Source organism: Pleurodeles waltl, chromosome 3_1 (genome assembly GCF_031143425.1).
Source record: "Pleurodeles waltl isolate 20211129_DDA chromosome 3_1, aPleWal1.hap1.20221129, whole genome shotgun sequence".
NCBI classification, from domain to species: Eukaryota; Metazoa; Chordata; class Amphibia; order Caudata; family Salamandridae; genus Pleurodeles; species Pleurodeles waltl.
In genome coordinates this window covers 1,827,658,855-1,827,679,592 of record NC_090440.1, presented here as the reverse complement: position 1 = coordinate 1,827,679,592, position 20,738 = coordinate 1,827,658,855, and the positions used below count along the sequence as shown (strand labels likewise).

The 20,738-nt window shown below is 42.8% G+C and overlaps 1 protein-coding gene across 8 annotated transcripts in view; it reads right to left on the bottom strand.

The window, feature by feature from the left end:
* STAT1 (signal transducer and activator of transcription 1) overlaps window positions 1–20,738 on the bottom strand; it is a 533,280-nt gene that overhangs the window by 174,169 nt on the left and 338,373 nt on the right. For all 8 annotated transcript variants that reach the window (XM_069225879.1, XM_069225877.1, XM_069225884.1 and 5 more), the window contains 2 exons: window positions 20,014–20,108; window positions 2,648–2,787 (listed from right to left, as the gene is read on the bottom strand). In XM_069225879.1, the coding sequence (XP_069081980.1) occupies window positions 2,648–2,787; window positions 20,014–20,108 (235 nt within the window). The remainder of the gene's footprint in view (window positions 1–2,647; window positions 2,788–20,013; window positions 20,109–20,738) is intronic.

Genomic DNA, 20,738 nt, shown 5'->3' with positions numbered 1-20,738 from the left:
GGCTCAGAAGCATTCTGGCCTGTCTGCAGCTTTACTACCATCAGGACGTTGTTTTAGGCTTCCATAGTGGTAAGCTTGAGGCCAAATACTTTAGCCACCCTACATATAACCTTGGCGTAGGACGCAGATTCTTCGGTGGCCGGTCCAGGAGAGGAGAAGAGGGCTGACTCAGGGAAGGTGTATAGCCCTCTCGCATCTTGCAAATCCTTATTTCAATTGTCATTGGCATAGGGCTGAACAAACTCATCACCACGATCAGGATCATTATCAAAGTCTGTGCCAAAAAATGAGTGTAGGGAGTTTTGTCTGACTGGTGGTAAGGCAAGAACAGAAACCTGAGTCTGATTCAGCTGGGACATCAGGTGAATTCAGACCGGCACCAAGTCAGCATCAGAAAGAACAATCAGGGTCTTCTCTTCAGTCGGCAAAGTCGTAATCAGCCTCTACTTGCTGGGGTCTGGATTGATTATGGGAGCCGAGGGCCTATTCAGTATTGAAGCCGAGCCGAGAGCAGAAGCGGCACTGAGGGTCCATCTGGCACCGATGCCAAACCCACCAGCATAGTCCAAGTGGTAACCCTCTTGGATCCACGGGGCCGAAAGGTGCATCAGTGGGAGTCGGTAAAGATCTGAAGAGCCTGAGCACAGCTGAGTAAAACTCTTCAATTTGGTGCCACGCAGCTGAAGGCCTTGTAAACTTGTGTTGTGCTAGAACCAGCTGTAGAATGGGCTCAAAAGGTGGCTGACTTTGGGAGCGGGAACAGGGCCGCTGTGACACCCACGAGCTTTGTCACGGGAGTGGTAATGATGCAACGAGTGGAACTCTGCTTTGACTTTTTATGTTGATTGTGCTTACATGAGGATTTGGAGCACAGTGAAAACTGGCCTGGGAAGCGGCTCCTTCGAATCCAGAAAAGGGAGTGAGACTGAGAACGAGCTTTCAACTTGGAACGGGACTTGGAGGGGTTTTGGTGTGTAGTCTTTTTTGTGTTTGCCTACGTACATTTTTGCTGTGCGTTTCCTGATTGCCTTTGGGTTCATCTACGTTCAGTCCCCGCAGGTCGTGGAGTCATAGTTCGACCCCAGAGACCACAGGCAAACTTAGCGGCATTTGTTAAGACATCTGCTTGAAACAGTCTTTAAAGGATTTCAAACCAGTCGTCTTAGTGGGTGACATCCCTTGCACACTGCTGAAAATTTGGAGAAAATATCTAACAAAAAGCAGTCTCTGAGAGACATGTGACGCTCCAGATCCACATCCAGAGGTGTGGAAAAACAAGAACTGACCTTTATAGGTCCCAGAGGTCACTTCCACAGCAGAACAGCGTCAATACAGAGTGACACAGCGCCACCTTCAGGTGTGACACTATGAAAAAAGCTTCTGGATCAAAACTGATGCCCGGGGAATTCTCAAAAGATGAGGAATCTGCGTGTGAAAGGCCTTATCAGAACATATTGTATATAAAATATACATGTCCTTTAATGCAGACCTCTCCTCTACATGGTTTGAAAAGCCATCAACTTACTGCTTCTAATTCCATCAAGAATGGAGGAAAGTAGAGGCAGACCCTGAGATCCATTTACATGAACCGTGTGCTAACTGGGGCCCAAACTACAACATGCAGCTTTTTGAGTTAAAGTAAATCAAGAAAGGCATTCAGCCATGGGGCAAGGCTCTGCTTCTGCCAGAAAGGACGGATGGCAAAGGTGCTTTCAACTGGAGGTGTCCTTCCTCCCCATGTAGTTAGTGACAGGCAGCTGCATAACATTATAGTGGCACAGACCATCCCAAGTCCTCTCTTCCAAGGTTATAGTACTGCCTAGAAACTTGCCTGTTCATTTTGAACTATCTTTCTTTGCTCATCAAGACTATCAAATAAAACAGGTTAATTTGCCAACAATGCTTGTTCTATGGTCTGTCAGAAAATATATTTACTTCAGTTGAAGTCAAATCAGACAAACATAACTGTAACTAACTATAAACCTTGTTCAACAACTTGTCCAAGAAGGCAGTTACTGCAGGAGTATGGAAAGTGAAGTACTTTTCCTTTATCCAGAGGAGGTTTTGGGGGAGCGTACAGTGGCACCTGTCTCTGCATCTGCCACCATGGTGAATGCTAAGTTCACATATGACCATGGAGGCGACTTACTCTACAATGCCATATTCTACATTCATTCACTTTGCCACTGCATTACAAAGAGAGAGTCATTGATCAGTACCACCCTGCTTTCTATGAACTATCTCTCTAAACAACTAACCCAGTGCCATAAACGCCTAATTCCCTTTTTATTAAATTTTCATCCCACATAGCAGAACAAATATCCGTGGAAGCAGATTGCTGTTCTACAAGAACTCACAGACACAAGATAATCCGGTTTCCCAGGGTGCCCCTACCGAATGGATACCAGGTTTCGCATCACAGCAGGAACACAAGTAGGGTACTGTGGGAAGTGCCCCCACTGTGACAGCCAAGGCCCTGAGAACCATGCAAGCATTTCAAGCTTTACCCTTCCCTACCCAATTATTAATAAAACTGATTTGATTAGAATGTGCGTAACCCTTAAAGAAATGCAGGTGCAGAAAGTAGTAATACTCAAAATGCACGACAGGAACACTTTAAAAAGAGATTTTATATGTATCTACCTACCGTTTTGGAGTCGCTCTACCCAGGTGAATGTGATGGCTCCTTCTCTGCTGCTCTCACTAAATCGCAGTAAAAATGTTCCAGGTGTCTGATCCTTCAACAGGCTACGTTCTCTCTCTTTGCTGATAAAGCCCATTATACAGCTGTAATAAAAAAGGAATTATAACCAGAAAAAAATAAAATAGTAAGAAAGAAGCACTCCTATGCAAAAGGCACTTTGATTTAACCACGTTTAAGACGGCATACTGCGGTGCTTTTCTGTTTACTATTTAGACTATGTAGAGAGATGCCTCTCGGTACATTTAACAATGGTGCGGGACGACATACGTTTCAGCTCAAACACACAAAATCAAGAGAAGGCTCATCAAACCTCTGCTGGCTGAGAACGAGGTACTCACGACATCTGGCACTCCCCTATACACTGAGAAAGACAAGGTAAAGTGTGTTTGCTGACAAACGCTTCTTAAAGTGGTAATGTGGCATACACTCATAAATCAACAGAAGATGATGATGATTTCAAAAAGTATTTAAACACAGCTCTACGTACTAGTGCCAACAACTCATTGTACGTACGTTTCCCGTAAGATAAAGAAAAACAAAGTTTTTCAACAGTTAACACGAGACTCTACACTCAGCCTCACACCTCCTTAAAACAAACCCATTTCCTCAACTGTCACTTTTGTCTCAGTTATCCAAAAATGTGCATTCACTAGCGTGCGAATGGCGGGTGTACTCCACACAGGAAAAGAACAGTGCGTCCGATAATTGGAGATACGAAACGCTGTCGGCCAAATATGACATTTTCATTCTCTCACTTGGCCTCAGTTTTGAAAAACTGCTAGCATTGGGCGGATGAAGATCCTAACGACAGTCTCCAAAATCACTTCTCTCTGCACCGTGTAAAATTCTAGGAGGGGATGCCTGCAAGGGACAACAGGTCTCAGGGCTGGGCGTGCCAGGAGTCGCTCTGGTGGCCACGCCTGCAGAGGGGAGGAGATCTGCACCAGGCGCTACAAAGCGCCAGAAGGAATCCCGCTGCGTGGGACGCCTGCACTGCCGGACAGGGACTCCAGGTCCCAGAAGTCTTCGAGCCAGGAGGCACTCTGGTGGCCAAGTCTGCAGGAGAAAGATCTGCACCAGACGCTATAAAGCGCCAGGTTGAATCCCGCTGCGCGGGACGCCCAGAAGGACCAGCACCGCCTGACAGGGACTCCATGTCGCAAGACTCACTACGCCAGAATGTGCTCCTGTGGCCACACCTGAAGGGAGGAGGAGATCTGCGCCAGGCCATACAAAGCGACAGAAGGAAACCCAGGAGGAATTGCCCAATAAATGTTTGAATTGGCTTACGAGAAATAAAAATTTCCCACCCATGTTGGTGCATAAAATTCTTCTAACATGCAGAGTTGGAAGGATTGGGAAGAGTCGGGTGGACAGTCATGGTGACTGCATCATTATCAACTTAGGGACCCTAATTTGGTCTATAGACTATTAGTGGGTGAAGGACATACCCACGAGTGGGGTTCAAATATGTTTCTTTTGCCCATAGGCTATTTCTATAAACCTCTGGTCCCTGAAAAAAGGGATTATTTGCCTCCTCCATCCCAATACCCGCCCATGTTGATTCACCCCAACTGCCAACAAGGGCATTATAGCCAGTATAATATTCACTTTTCAAACCGGTTTGATGCTCTGGAGAGAGTGGATTGACTTTCCAAGGAAATGGGCGCCCAAAGTTTCTCCATGCGGGCAGGGGGGTACTTTAGCATCACATAAGGCTAGGGCGGTATGCATAGATATTGGGAGTATGTCTAACTTTACAGATTATGATGATAAAGTTACAGCCCAGCACAGCTGTGGACCAGCTACTAATTTTTCAGGTAGCCCATATGTAACATATTTAATAGACCACTCGTCCCATAACGAAGTCAACCAGCCGAGTTCAGGGGCAAGTGTAGTGGTAAATCCATTATATCATCTACCTGAGGAACTAGGGTCAGTCCCCAATCTCTTGGCCAGCCCTGGTGTAATAAATACAGCTGATTGTGCACCAAAAGCTGTAGGTAACCTAGTTAGTTCTTTGGTTAATGATGTGGGAAATATAACTGCAATACACCACCGACTGGACAAAGTAGGTACATGCAGGACCAGTTCGAACAGCAGTGTAGGAAAAGCTAAGGCCAGGGCTCTCCAAATAGAAGGAGGTACCCTAGGAGAAACACCAATTCGAGGAACAACTGAGGTGTCTCAGAAAATGGTTCCATCTAACCCCATGGTAAAGGCAGTTTCGTGGCATGTTGCTGGCGTAGGCACAAAAAATGACTGCCCGAGTTGGGGCTGTTTCAATAACCAGTTTGACATCTGCTTATTTCAAGAATTTTGGCTAACCAAGAAAGTGCAGCAGGCTGGCTTTTGTGCTCACAGCATAGAAGCAAATGATAGGAGTTGGGGTAGACCCTCGGGAGGATTGGTTACACGGACTGATTCTCACCTTAGGTGCACAGCAAAGAGGACTGAAGTAGCAACTGAAGATATTCTCTGTATAAAACTTAGGTTTCAGTTGAAACTAGATGTCTACATATATATATTGTTTACTCTAGACCCACCAGTAACGGACAGGAATCGCCTATTGTGGACATCCTTGCCATCCATGTCTGTTTTACCAGGGGAAGGCTTACAAATACAGAGGGAGGGGGATTTTAACTGCCAATTTGAGTCCCTAGAAGAGAGTCTAAAAGACCTTTCACAGAGTATTCCAGATTTGGTCCTATGACCCATTAAAACACGGCGTTCACTGGCCGTTCAAATTAATGCCATTACATTAAGTGAATCCATTCGTGCATGCAACGGTAGAACTCCATCCAATAGGGATGGGAAGCATACTTTCAAACGAAATCAGAGTACCAGTTTGATAGACTATATCCTGGTTGATGTAAGGCTATGGCTTTATGTCTCCGATCTGACAGTTGTGGCCAGACACGAAAATGATCACAATGCCCTGGCTCCGGAGCTAACCCCTTAGTCTGTAAATCCTATGTGACCTGGTGTGACCAGGTTGAAGGCAGGCTCCGTTTGGCATTAAACAGACGTACAATCAAATGGAAAAACATAGCACGCATGCAAGAAGCATTAAAACTAATTTGTCAGTTGGTAGGTCAAAGTTTAGAGGATCCGAGTAACTTAGGGCCAGATGTATCAAAGGGTTTTACCCATTCTGTGTCAATGGGAAAATGCTTTAGTACATATGGCCCTTAGTCTTTTATGTCAGTACTGCAGACTGTTCCACGAGGATTGAAGAGGTCCATTTACACTTATTCGATAAACTTAAACAACATTTCTATTTAGAAGCTAAAAAAGCAGAAGCCAGAAGCAACCACCCTATGTGGTTTTACAAACAGGGCAGAATAGCCAAACAGGCTTTAATCAATGCAATTAAGTGCCAGGATAGAACACACATCAAAACTATGACAGCTTCCTATTTAAAAAACTGTCACTAGTGCTAAAAGAGTGTGGGGCCAGGGTAGATGAGAAGACTTAATGCATGTAGGCGTAATGACCAAACTTCATTCTGGAATATTGGTGACCTCAGCCCTGTCTCTACAACCAACAAAGGAGACGGCAGGCAGACCCACGATTTTAAATATGGGGCAAGAGTTCCTTCCATGGACTAGTATGGGCAGAAAGGGGCTATGCTCTCATATAAATGCTAGAAGCGTAGGTAGAAATTTGAAGGCAAATGTATATTCAATATGTTTCATACTTATCGTCACACTTATAACTGTGATATGTTTCATCCTCCTAATAATGGCAGCTCATATCTTATCATAGGTTGCAGTGTTTTCAATAAATGCATTAAAAACTGCCTTGCATCTCTTTGTCTGCCTGTGCTTGTGTGAGACTCGTGCAAATGAGAGAAAGGAGCAGGACCTGCCAACCACGACTTCCCTGAGGAGGCAGTGTCATGCGTCAGGCTGCCACAAATTGCCTCTACTTTATAGGTTCGGGTGAGGTGCTGCTAGCTAGCCAAAAGGGGTAGGCCAACAGCTACTTGATAGTGTGGGATCAACTTAGTCCCCCACATGCAGTGGTGTTGCCTCCTGAGACCAGCTGTCTTGCTTAAGTTAAAAGTCCTATGACATGGCGCCACCAAAGTTGGTAACGCACTTATTTATAGGTCTCCTGAGTATCTCTCCCTCGGACATGCTAAAGGTACCCTAATTACCTTATGCAAAGAGGTCTGTAGTGTGAGGGAAAATCCTTAGCTAGATTTGGGTGTACCTAACTGAGGCTGTAGGTTGTTCAAGCTTGATTTCCCTCATTCCCAACTCTGATCCCTATCTTTTTAATATGGCTAACTCACATTCACTAAATATCCCAGAAAATGGTAGGCAACTGGAGGAAAGTGCCACTGTTGGCATGCCCTTCCTCCCCCTTTTTGCCCGATGTTGATGCCAACTTTGATTGAAAGTGTGCAGGGAACCTACTAACCAGGCCTCAGCACCAGTGTCCCTTCCCAAAATCTGTACTTTTGTTTCTACAATTGGCACACACCTAGCAAACAGTTAAATCCTTTGTAAAAGGTTCCCATGGTACCAAGGGCAATGTGGCCAGGGAATGTCCCCAAGCACATGTACACTGCCTTTGCAGCTTGTGTGTGCTGGTGGGCAGAAAAAGGCAAAGTTGACATGGCACTCCTCTCAGGGTACCATGCCCACAAACCACTACCTGTAGCATAGGTATGTCACCCCTCTGGAAGGTCACCGCACAGTCAATCAGGAGATGGTGAATGGAATCAATTTAAAGAAAATGTAGAAAGGCTATGAATGCATTATTTCGATGAACCTAACGTTATGATTGAGAGGCATGAATTTAGTATGTGTAAATGCATATGTCAAATGGAGCTTGGTCTTACACATCTTTATTCCTCTGCGTACAAGCCTGAACTCAATAGTCTAAACATGAAATCTATTCACCACACCCAAACGCTTACGCCATAGTTCTACGGAGTCAATAAGGAACCAAATGGGTCTCGTCATCGCTAACTCACAAGACAATACATATCCCCCCCTGATAAATAAAAAATAAATTTTGTTTACTGACCAACACACACTCTATATATATATATATCTATATATATATATATAGATATATATATATATGGAAAATGTAACTTACCCAGTGTACATCTGTTCGTGGCATGTAGTGCTGTAGATTAACATGTTATGCATAGCTTCCGCCATCTAGTGTTGGGCTCGGAGTGTTACAAGTTGTTTTTCTTCGAAGTCTTTTTTTGAGTCACGTAATCGAGTGACGACTCCTCTCGGTCATATTGCGCATGGGCATCAACTCCTTTGTTAGATTGTTTTCCCGCAAAGGGGTGTAGGAAGGAGTTGTAGAGTGAAAGAATGTAAATTTGCTTTAAAATGTAATAAGTAAATAAGATGTCCATGAAAATATAAATGTATATACATATGTACAAATAAGAAACTGCAACGACTACAGGCTTCCGGGGAGGGAATCAGCAGCACTACAGGCCACAAACAGATTTACACTGGGTAAGTGACATTTTCCGTAATGGCATGTGTAGCTGCAGATACGCATGGTATGCATGGACTAAAAAGCAGTTGCTCGCCCCAAAAATAAGCGGTGGCTAGCCTGTAGGAGTTCGAGTTGTTTGAAATAATGTTTTTAGGACAGCTTGACCAACATTGGCCAGTTGCTTTGAAAATACATCCACACAGTAATGCTTTGTAAATGTATGTGGACCATGTGGCAGCTTTGTATATGTCTGCCATTGGTAGGTTTCCTAAAAATGCCATAGAACTACCTTTCTTCCTCATGGAATGAGCTTTAGGTGTTGTCAAAAGTTGTCGTTTTGCCTTAATGTAACATGTTTGAATACATTTAACAATCCATCCAGCTAATCCTTGTTTAGAGATAGGATTACCTTTATGTGTTAGTTGAAGGCAACGAAAAGCTGTTTAGTTTTTTTTAATTCAATTGTTCTATCCATGTAATACATTAGAGCTCTTTTAAGGTCAAGAGTGTGAAGGGCTCTTTCCGCAGTTGAATCTGGCTGTGGGAAGAAGACTAGCAATTTCACTGTTTGGTTAATGTGAAAAGTGGATACAACCTTTGGCATAAATTGTGGATTAGTACAACTTTAAGCTTGTGTACTTGGAAGAATGGTTCCTCGAGAGTGAATGCCTGTATTTCACTAACTCTTCTTAATGAAGTAGTTGCTGCTAAGAAAGCAACTTTCCAAGTTAGAAATTAAATCTCACACGGAAGCATGGGTTCATATGGTGGGCCCATTAGTCTTGTGAGTACAATATTTAGATTCCAAGCAGGAACTGGTGGGGTTCTCAGTGGAATAATACGTTTTAGTCCTTCAGTGAAGGCTTTAATAACAGGAACTCTAAAGAGAGAGGTATGTTGTATAGTTTGCCAGTATGCTGATATAGCAGTAAGATGCATTTTAATAGATGAGCAAGCTAAATTTGCCTTTTGTAAATGAAGTAGGTAGCATACAATATCTTGTATTGATGCTGTAAGTGGGCCAATATTTTTAGATTGACAGTAATAAACAAAACAATTCCACTTGTTAGCATAGCATTGTCTAGTTGTAGGTTTGCATGCTTGTTTGAGAACTTCCATACATTCTAAAGGAAGTTACAAGTATCCAAATTCTATGACTTCAAGAGCCAAATCGCTGTTGAGAGCACTGGGATTGGGATGTCTGATTTGTCCTTTGTTTTTTGTTAACAAATCCGGTCTGTTGGGAAGTTTGCAGTGAGGTACTACTGACAGATCTAGGAGTGTTGTGTACCAATGTTGTCATGCCCACGTTGGGGCTAAGAGTATCATTGTGAGAGAGTCTTGACACAGTTTGTTGACCACAAATGGAAGTAGTGGGAGAGGGGGAAAAGCGTAAGCAAATATCCCTGACCATTTGATCCATAGAGCATTGCCCTTGGACAGAGGGTGTGGGTGTCTGGATGCTAAGTTTTGGCATTTTGCGTTTCGCTTGTTGCGAAACAGGTCTATTTCTGGTCTCCTCCACTTTTGAAAGTACTGTTGAAGTACCGGAGACTGAATTTCCCATTTGTGTATCGGTTGGTGTGTTCTGTTGAGCAGATCCGCTAGCTGATTGTGTATTCCTGGAATGTATTCTGCTAGTAAGTTGAATGTGATTGTGAATTGCCCATTTCCAAATTGTTTGGGCTAGAAGGGACAGTTGAGATGAATGTGTCCCGCCGTGTTTCTTCAGATAATACATGGTTGTCATATTGTCTGTTTTTATCAAGACAGTCCTGTGTTTGAGAAGGGGTTGAAATGCTTTTAGGGCAAGGAACACAGCTAATAATCCTAAATGGTTTATGTGATAATTTAACTGTTTTGAATCCCACTCCCCTTGTATGGTAAGGTTGTTGAGATGAGCTCCCAAGCCTATCATTGATGCATCTGTTGTTATTGTGGTCTGAGGCACAGGGTCCTGAAATGACCGCCCCTTCATTAAATTGTTGTGATTCCACCATTGAAGGGACTTGTGCGTTTGGTGGTCAAACAACACTAGATCTTGCAACTGACCCTGTGCTTGAGACCATTGTTGTGAGAGGCACAGCTGTAGTGTTCTCATATTTAGTCTTGCATGCGGGACTATTGCTATGCAGGACGCCATCGTTCCCAATAGTCTCATGATAAATCTTACTGTGTATTGTTGATTTGGTTGCGTTTGTGGTATGAGGTTTTAGAAAGCTTGTATCCTTTGTGTATTTGGATAGGCTAAGGCTTTTTGTGTATTGAGAAAAGCACATAGGTAAGGTTGAATCTGTGCTGGCTGAAGATGAGATTTTTGGTAATTGATAGTGAACCCTAATGTCTGTAGGATTTCTATTGTGTATTGAGTGTGTTGTTGACATTGTTTAATATTGCTTGATTTGATTGGCCAATCGTCTAGATAAGGAAAGACATGTATGTGTTGTCTTCTTAGGTAAACTGCTACTACTGCTAGACATTTTGTGAATACTCTTGGAGCTGTTGTTATGCCGAATGGCAGAACTTTGAATTGGTAGTGTTTTCCCACTATCACAAACCTTGGGTATTTTCTGTGAGCTGGATGTATGGGGATATGAAAATATGCATTTTTGAGATCTAATGCAGTCATGTAATCTTGTTTTTGTAGTAGTGGAATGACTTCCTGCAGAGTTCCCATGTGAAAGTCTACTGACAGGATATATAGATTTAGTGGTCTGAGACCTAGAATGGGTCAGAGAGTGCCATCCTTTTTGGGAATGAGGAAGTATAGTGAGTATACACCTGTTCCATGTTGAGATTTTGGAACTAATTCTATTGCCTCTTTTAGTAGTAGCGATTGTACTTCTTTTTGTAACAGAATGTTGTGTTCTGGGGACAGACTGTAAAAACGAGGAGGAATGTTTGGAGGGGTAGAAATCAATTCTAGGCAATAACCATTGCGGATAATTAAAAGTACCCATTGGTCTGTGGTGATATTTTGCCATTGGGAGTGGAATTGCTACAGTCTGCCCCCCACAGGAGATGAGTGGGGTTGTGGTATGCTTATGAAGTCACTGTTTTGACGGAGTAGTGACGCTTTTTGAGGCCTGGAATTTGCCTCTGGCTCTGAAATGTTGACCTCTATAAGAGCCTCTAAATCCCCCTCCCTGGTATTGTTGTTAGCCTTGTTTAGGTTAGGAGGTAGAAACATCTGTAGATTGGGGCTTGAATGCTCCTCTAAATTGTTGCTTACGAAAGGAGCCTCTATAAGGTGTTGTGTATAGGGCTCCCATTGCTTTAGCAGTGTCTGAATCTTTCCTGATTTTTTTCGATTGTGGTGTCAACCTCAGGACCCAACAGGTGTTTCTTTTTGAAATGCATATTTAACACTGCCAGTTGTATTTCTGGTTTGAATCCAGAAGATCGTAACCATGCATGTCTGCATATGGTTATAGCAGCGTTTACACTCCTAGCTGGTGTATCTGCAGCATCAAGAGCAGACCTTATCTGGTTGTTACTTATTGCTTGACCTTCTTCAACAATTTGTTGAGCCCTCTTCTGATGTTCTTTTGGCAGGTGTTGTAATAATTCCGGACATCTCGTCTCAAGGCTTGTGAATTGGCAATGTGCCACTGGTTAGCTGCCTGTGTAGCTACCCTCTTGCCAGCAGCATAAAACGTACTGCTTTCTTTGTCAGGGGAGGGGTATCCCCTGATGATTGACTATTGACCTTTTGTCTGGCAGTACTGACAACAACAGAGTCTGGAAGTACCTGATGTGTGATATACGCTGGATCTGTAGGTGCAGGCTTATATTTTTTATCTATGGGTGGTGTTAAAATGCTAGCCTTAACAGGTTCCTTAAATATTTCGTCTGCATGCCTGACCATGCCAGGCAGAATTGGTAGGCACTGGTAATGTAAATGCATGGAGGATAGTGTATTAAAAAGGAAATCCTTTTCTAATGGCTCACTATGCATAAGTACCCCATGGTACACAGCTGCCCAAGAAATGACCTGTGTGTATGCAGTTGTATCTTCTGGTGGCAAAGGTTTTGAAGGATAGAGGTCTGGGTCATTAGTTGGTATGGGATCTGGATCATACAGATCCCAAGGATCAATTCTATCACCATGCGAATAAGTGTGTGAGTGAGCTGGTGAAGGTAAGGGTGGTGGGCTAAGAGGTGGTGGTGAAAAAGAAAATTGTGGCAAATGTGGTGGAGGATTTTGCAAGGGTAATGGCTTCTCCGTTCTTTTAAAAATCGTTGCTGGTGGTAGAGCAGTATGAAGATGTTCCTGAGAAGCCAATTTTATTTTGTTTGTGGAGGAGGTGGTGCAATAATCCTCCCAGTCTTTGTGGATATGAATCCTTGACTGCTTTTCATCCATGATTTCAAGAATAGGTTGAATGTCAGAGTCTTCAGAAATATATTCTGATGTTTTTGGTGATTTAGAGGACTGGTTCATCAAATGTCTTTGAGCTCTGCTTTAATCGGCACGAAAGTCCTTGTTCTTCTGTGTATGAATACTTTTTCGGCTCTGAAGTTGGCAATTTTTTTGGTCCCAAAAATACAGCCTGTTGTTTCGGCTCCGAGGCAGGACGTCAAGGTTTCGACTTCGAAGAGTGTGGACGTCGGCTCGGTTCGGATGTGAATCTTTGGTAGATTTGCTAGACTACGGTATCGAAGTTGGTGTGGCCTTTTTCAGCACCAAACCCGAAGGTCAGTCGCCGATTATTTTCTTTCGGGTAGAACCATGGCTCTCTGGCAGTGGTGCATCCAAGGCCTTTGATGGTTTTTTAGGAGTGGGCTTAGGGGCAGTCGTACTCACGTGCTGACCCGCAGGGATGAGTTGGCTATCCTCCTGTGTCCTGAATGGAAACTGTCATCTGGGCCTGTTCTTCCTCAACGGTGTTGATGTATTCTGTAGTCTTCGATGCCATTTCCAGTCTTCAGGCTCTCCGGTCACGCAGTGTTTTCTTGGATCGGAACGGCCAACAGGCTTCACAGTCTTTTTCTCGGTGGTCAGGAGAGAGACACAGATTACATACCACGTGTTGGTCCGTGTACGGAAATTCCACATGGCATCGAGGACAGAATCGGAATGTAGTCCAATCCATCAGACTTCGGCGTGGTAGGCCTGAACAGGCCCAAGCTGGGCGCTCGTGCGCAAAAGGGAGTAATTTGGTTTTCGACTGTACTACTGGCTCGACTATAGATGAAAACACGATCACAACAATACTGACGGTCAAAGAAAGTTATATAGAGTTTCCGAATCAAAAATCTTGGAACGAGAGGAAACACATCCGAACCCGACAGCAGAAATAAAACAATCTAACAAAGGAGTCGATGCCCATGCGCAATATGACCAAGAGGAGGAGTCACTTGATCCCGTGACTCGAAAAAAGACTTCTTCGAAGAAAAACAACTTATAACAATCCGAGCCCAACACTAGCTGGCGGAAGCTATGCATAGCATGTGTATCTGCAGCTACACATGTCATCGAACATTATATCTCTCTCTATATATATAGTATATTATAACATATAATGTTCGATATATATATATATATATATATATATATATATATATAATGTATATTATAACATATAATGTTCGATGACATGTGTAGCTGCAGATACACATGCTATGCATAGCTTCCACAGCTAGTGTTGGGCTCAGAGTGTTATAAGTTGTTTTTCTTCGAAAACATAAAACTATTAAAAGTCCTGAATAAGTTGTCTTGGAGCTCTAACTAAATGCCCAGATTCTGTCCTTTGAGGCTGGGAAGAGACTTCTATAGAGTCCATCAGGAAGCAAAAGGGTCCCATCATCACTAACTCACAAGATACTACAGATAGCAGACAGTGGTGCCCTGTGTACCCATTTTTATTTACACTGTATGAGCAGCCGGCATGTTGCCCACGGAGAAATTAAAGCCTTTAAAGATGACACCAGCCCTGTAGAGCAAAATATTTCATTATATGTTGATGATTTCCTTCTTTATGTCTTGCAGCCCCTAACAGCTATCCTGACGCTTTTCCAGATGTTCCAAGAATATGGGGAATACAGTGGAGACAAAATAAACTGGGGAACTCTTCTATTACTAATTTACTTGCTGGGTTACGCAGGGGACTCGCCCTTCCCCGACCACCCCAGGGTATAAAGATTTCAGAAACAGGGTTCAATTCCTTAGGAATCCAAATGATACCAAAACCAAACCAGAGCAGAGCGGAATGTAGAACAGATACTAGTGGACTTTCAATATTATGTGGCCATATGAAAGAACCTACCAATAAATGGGAATGGCTGCAATATTCAAAACAATAACACCACCAGAAGGACTTTACAGTATACAGCATACAGCTTCTCGAATCCCAGAGACAATGAATAATGGACCCTGATGAGAGTTGCACTGAAAGGGAACAGGAGGTGAAAGCTGCTACTAGCTGCAATGACATAACTGATTGGAAGGGAAAAAGCCTCACATTGCCTGGGACAGAAAGTTAAACATGTGAGAAACAGCACAGGACTAATTCTGAAAGAGTTGCACAAGTGATGTGGCTTCAAAACATAGGGAAGATAGGCATTTACAAATTGTAGGATCTAAGGCCGGGGTGATTGAAAATCATTTGACACCTTCATGGTAGAATATCAACTGGCTCAAACACAGACATACAAATATATGCAACTGCAACATGCCCTCCAAGCAGAGAGGACTAAATGGTCTGAGGTCCAGTAATATACCCCAATGGAAAACATAATACTCCTGGGGGAATCTGGGAGGGAAGTGTTTTCATCACATATAAAAGCCTTATTAACAATATGCCAGACCTTTGGAGGCTGAGGGCTAAGTGGGAAGAAAATCTAGGGTCACAGAAGGATACAGATTGAGAGGCAGCACTGACACACCCTATGGAGGTGGCAAGTAAGGTCAGACCACACCTGATTCAGCTAAAGATGCTCTCCACTGGTGTGAGGCAATGTGGTGTATTTTATGGTCTGGTGGTGCGACCTCACCATGCAATACACTATCAATCCCTTTAGTACGTCAGGTTTCAATTGTCAAACCTTTAGCTGTGGCTCTGAGTAGTCTGGTTTACACAAATAAACAAGTGTAGAGCATTTAAACGGCACCAAAACAATTGAATAAAGAAAGAAATGAGACAAGTAAGAAATTCAACTCCAATTTATAAAAATAATAAACGTAAAAAGACATTTAAACTGTGTCTTTACGGTGGGGCGGAGCATTTTACACAAGACTGTACTGCCAAACCGAAGAGAATTCAGATGTTTAGTGCCTTGACTTCATATACGTTATCATAATGACTTCAGTGCCCAGTTGACATAGAGGTCAGTGAGTTGGACACAATTCTTGAACCAAATCCCTCTTTACCTAGCTGCTACCTCACATAAGGTTTGACAACATATAATGATACCAATCTCCCTGATCATTTCACCCAAACAGAGACAGGGGTTATCTATGCTCAACGATTCCAGGGCAACAGGGAATTTCATAGATTTAACCTTAGCCTGTTTCTTAGAAGCCCCACAGGTTATTAAGACTGAACCTGAGCAGGGTAGAACTGTAGAGGGCTCTAAGCTGTCTTCTTGGTTGATTGTACACCACACTACTCCACTAGCATTAGTATGAGAAAGGGCGCAGGGATCTTGACATCTGATCTCATTGACATACCTACCTTTGGCGCTATATGAAGAATTCCTTGGCTTCAGCTGCTCAGTCCTACCATTGACTGGTCTCTCCATTTTGTCACTTCTGAATCATATTACTGTCAAACTCATTGCTATGATAAAGTGTTGAGAGACCTGTCTCTCTAGGCATGTGCAGCTCTTTTACTTGACTCCTTGACTCTACCCTCAGGGAGTAACCCGAACTTTCAAGACATCTTCGATGAACAACACAATACACAACTATCTTCTCATAAGGAATTTGGTTGCTGCACAGATTTCACATCAGGCGCAACACATTCCTATAGTCAAACGGACGCTCCTTCAGGGCCTGAAACAGAAAGTCCTCTTTTTTGCCAAATTCAATAAAAGCATGTTTCATGCTCAATCTGCTGAATTCCCAGAACAAATCTTGTTCCCCAAGGGTGTGACCATGAATACAAATGAGACCCCAGTATTTGTACATTCAGGCCCTTCTCAACCTTCTCTTGTGGAAGCTGGTGCCTCACAGATTGCAGTGGGAAGAGATCCCACATAGCACAACAGTACGACAGGTATTACCGGTGGAACACAGACATATTAGGCAGGAGACTCAGGATCTGCCTTTCTAGAGCAGTTCCCTCAGAACACACTACAGTGGGCAGAAATCCTTTTTGGGGAGAGTTAGGCAGAGGTTTAGTAGAGGAGAAAATGACTCTTGGGTAACTGAAAAAGATCATTATGTACCCAAGCAATTCTCTCACCATGGTACCACCTCATCTACTCCTACAAAAGAATCTAGACAAGAAACCTTAATTGGGTGTTCTGACATTCCGTTAATAGAAGTTCTAAGAATCCAGGAGATTTTAAAAGATTGTCAGCTATGGTCTGAGTGATCCACGTTGTCTTAGAATGTGCATCACTGCCTAGTCCAACACTTTTTAAGACAAGACTTTTCACTTCGCCCTTACAGATGATTCAAGTTTCTTGCTCAGACCTCCTTTTTTCTTGGCATGCCATCATGATGGAAATTATTACTTATCTTTCAAACTCTAACAGCTATACCATTGTTGTGGTAGTAATTGATCTTTCATCCAAGATGACATTTTATTCCTCTTAAAGAAATAACTACTGCCCAAACTATTTTAAGTCATTTCTTCCCTTATGGCGCCTTCCAGTCTCGAGCACTCTGATTTTCATCTCAGGAAACCTGAACCATTAACCCTCCTGTGCTGTTACTATGCAAGTTTGGTCTACTGTGCACCTCAAGATATCACATGTCTAGTCAGAATAGTTACATTTCCACTATGAACCAAAGAATTGTCCCATCATGCACTTGGGGTTCCGTTGTACTTGTTTTTTGTTGTCAATTACCATTTGCATCTGGCAGGCCTCATTTCCGATGTATTTAACACATGATCTTCCCCAGTTTCATTGGAATATTCCATGCTTTCACATGGGACATATGCTCTTCTGGACACTCTTCTCCCTGTATAAATACCTCCTCTGAACCTGGATTGGGCTTGGCCTCGTCCCCTTCCTGTGCAAGCAATATCCCTGCACTCGTCTCCTGAGTTGCCCTGAGTTAATAGCACTATAGTCTTCCAAGCCAAGCTTCGTGTTTATCCTGTGACCCTGGCCTCTGCAACACTTCCAGTGCCTTCCTTCATGAGAAAGGATTCCGCCTTCTCTTTAGCTTCTTGCACCGAAACCCCTGCCATTTTCGGTTGCCAGTTAAAGTACTAGACAAGGCTAAGTTCTTTCCCTTCAGGTTAGTGAACACTAATCCTTTATAGTAATAAGCCGGCCTGACTATCTGCCTTTTCAAGGCTCCAGACCTGTCTCTGGTTCATTCACTGTAATTTTCCTTCAGTGCTCCTTGCTTCTCACTCCAGACCCTCTCTCGAAACCATGTTTTGGGTACATCCTTGGGAGTGTCAGTAACTCCACATTTGTTCTGAGTGTAACCTAGTTCAGAGTGAAATCTTGTTTCTAGCATACCTTGAGACTTTCTCTAAACTCTAACCTAATGAGCTCCAGGAGGCCTTTGGTTGATCACTAGCTTCAGGAACTTCTGGTGTGAGGAGTAGTGAAGGAATGGCATATGAGCTTGGCTCGTACAGATGACAGGGCTGAGGCAGACTTGATGGCATGGGAACAATTGCTGGAGCACTTTAATGATGATGATACGTCAGAATCCGAAACCAGTGCTAATGCAGAGGACTGACCTGTCTGTCTATCATGTATACTGAGGTTAATGAAACAACCCGCTGTGTTCATCTCAGAATTCTTGTACTTTTACGCTGATTTAGTAATTATACTTGGTTTATTTACTATGTTACCACACTATATGGTATAATATGTTGCCAATCCTGACGCATGTGTTATTTTGCTCACCTGTAAGTGTTAAGGCCTTTCTTCAGACGGAACTGTATTGGTGATCTCGTAACTCTCTCACTGTAATGTTAGAGTTTGAATTGCATGAAAAAAATCTATAGAAAAGTTGTTAAAAAATACCTTATTTCTGGTATGCCTTGGAAGTGTCCCTGACTCCAATCCATGTATCAAGTGTAACTACAATCGATGCCCTGAGTTTACCCCGCAAGTGTCTCAGGCCCCAATCAGTACTTTAAGTTCTTCCTCGAGAGTGTCAGAAGATTCTGTTCCAAGATTCTAGTTATTCTACTGTTATACAGTATTTTGAAAAAACCTCTAAGTGCTGGTTATTGAAGAAGTGTATTGTAAATTATGCAGAGGCTTGCTAGAGTATTGATGTTAATTGCCTCTTCTTGTTATTCACAGTGTATTGTCTCTTCACAAAAACAGAGATGTGTGTGTTCTATAAATAAATGGTATGCTATATTTTACTCGAGGCCCAAACTATAACCAACAAATAAAGCTGCAATGCGCCCGTTGTCCAGAGTAACTCTGTGGCAAGCTCATCGTGCCCACGCCTGATGGATTCCCATTGAAGCTATACTCTATACTAGAACCTCATAAAAAACAGTTTTTTCTCAGATGAGTATGCAGTATATAATAGTAGGATTGTCACATTCCAGGTGAACAACTGTGCTTCATCAAAAGATTGTCACATTATGGGGAACAACTGTTGGTGGCATTGCCTTGTATAGACATTAGCAGATCAGCCTTGAAAAAGTCAAGTTGATGAAACGTGCTGGCTGCCTTTGTCATTTGTATGTAGGCATTGAAAGGATGACGAGAAGACTTGACCACTAAATGTACTTTGGATTACTGCTTAGTACATTTGTCCTGGACTCTATTTGTACTGCTTGGACTTCTTGATATTGAGTGCTCCAGTATAAATATTGCACATTGGCAAGGGAAATGGAAATAGAAGATCATAGTAAATAACCTGCTACCTAGTGGAGGCCCCCTCTGGGACTGGAAGAAGTAGAATGACTACTGTAGTTCTATCTCATAAAATGTTACCCTCAGGAAACTTCTTATGTCTGCCCATCTGAAAAGGTGGCTTTCCCTCTTGCTGACAGACTAGATAAAAAACAGCACAACATTTTTTCTAATCTGCCTAGCATTTCCACAATTCTAGAGCCTAGGGTATAGCACAATAACATGCGATTCTGTCTTAGTGCCACAGAGTAGACATTTAACAATTCTGTAAAGCGAGCCTCAATTGCCCCTCTATCTTAACACAAGAAACTCACAATACATGCAAAAATATGACTTCGACTGTCATTCATTTTTAAGTCTTGGCATCTATATGCCAAGCATGAGGGTCATTGCTCCAAAATATTATTCAATCCAATAAATTTGCATCAGTCTTCACAACATCACCATTTTTGGACAGTTGGCACCTCTTAAGTACAGACAGCTTTGTTTTTTGTAAACTCGTGGCCTGAGACCAATGACCATCAAAATATATTTTATGGAGCTCTTGAACTCACTCATACTTTGTTTCTTTTAATGAAGAGTTGGAGAATTCTTTCAGAGTTAGACTATCCCGTTACATTTCTAAGTCATTTAGTTGGCTGCTGCATCCACTTAGGTTTTCTCCAATACTTAGATGTTAAGTCACAGTGGTGTTCAGCATCTTACTGGAACTTGCTAAGCCAAACATCTGTGCTTGCACATCTATCACATGAAACAATCACACAAAATAAACAATAGGAACATGTAGTATTTCAAAAATAACAATCTGTTACACTTGCCCATCATTCCAAAGAGGCAAGAGATGTTTCTTGATGAGTTCAAGGATTCCATCTATCCAGAGCCAGAAAGGGAAATTCTTTTCGTTTATATTTTCCTGAAATTGTAAAAACAAAAGGAAAATGTTACTAACCCAGTAAGCACTGTTCGTCGTAGGGAAGTGCCCCTTTTTGAGATGGTCACCCCCACTTTTTGCCTGGAATTTGATGCAATTTTGAATGAAAGTGAACTGGGTTCCTGCTAACCAGGTCCCAAGTGCCATATCTCTTTTCCTAAAACTGTGCAATTGTTCCTCATTTGGCAGTATCTTTGTCCCCCCTGTAAGTCCCTAGTAAATGGTACCGGAGACCTAGGGCACGGGCACCAAAGAGGGTCCTAAAGGGCTGCAGCATATATTGTGCCACCCTCTGGGACACCTCGCCTGTCACATGCAGATTGCCATTGTAGGCTGCGTGTCTGGGGGCAGATAAAACTGAAAACACAAACATGACACACAGCCTTTGAGCCTTGTCCCCAAACATATATGTAAGTCACCCCTACAGCAGGTCTTACAGCCCTAAGGCAGGGTAATGAAAATGTCACTTACCCAGTGTACATCTGTTCGTGGCATCAGTCGCAGTAGATTCGCATGTTTTGCATAGCTCGCCATCTGGTGTTGGGCCGGAGTGTTACAAGTTGTTTTTCTTCGAAGAAGTCTTTCGAGTCACGGGACCGAGTGACTCCTCCT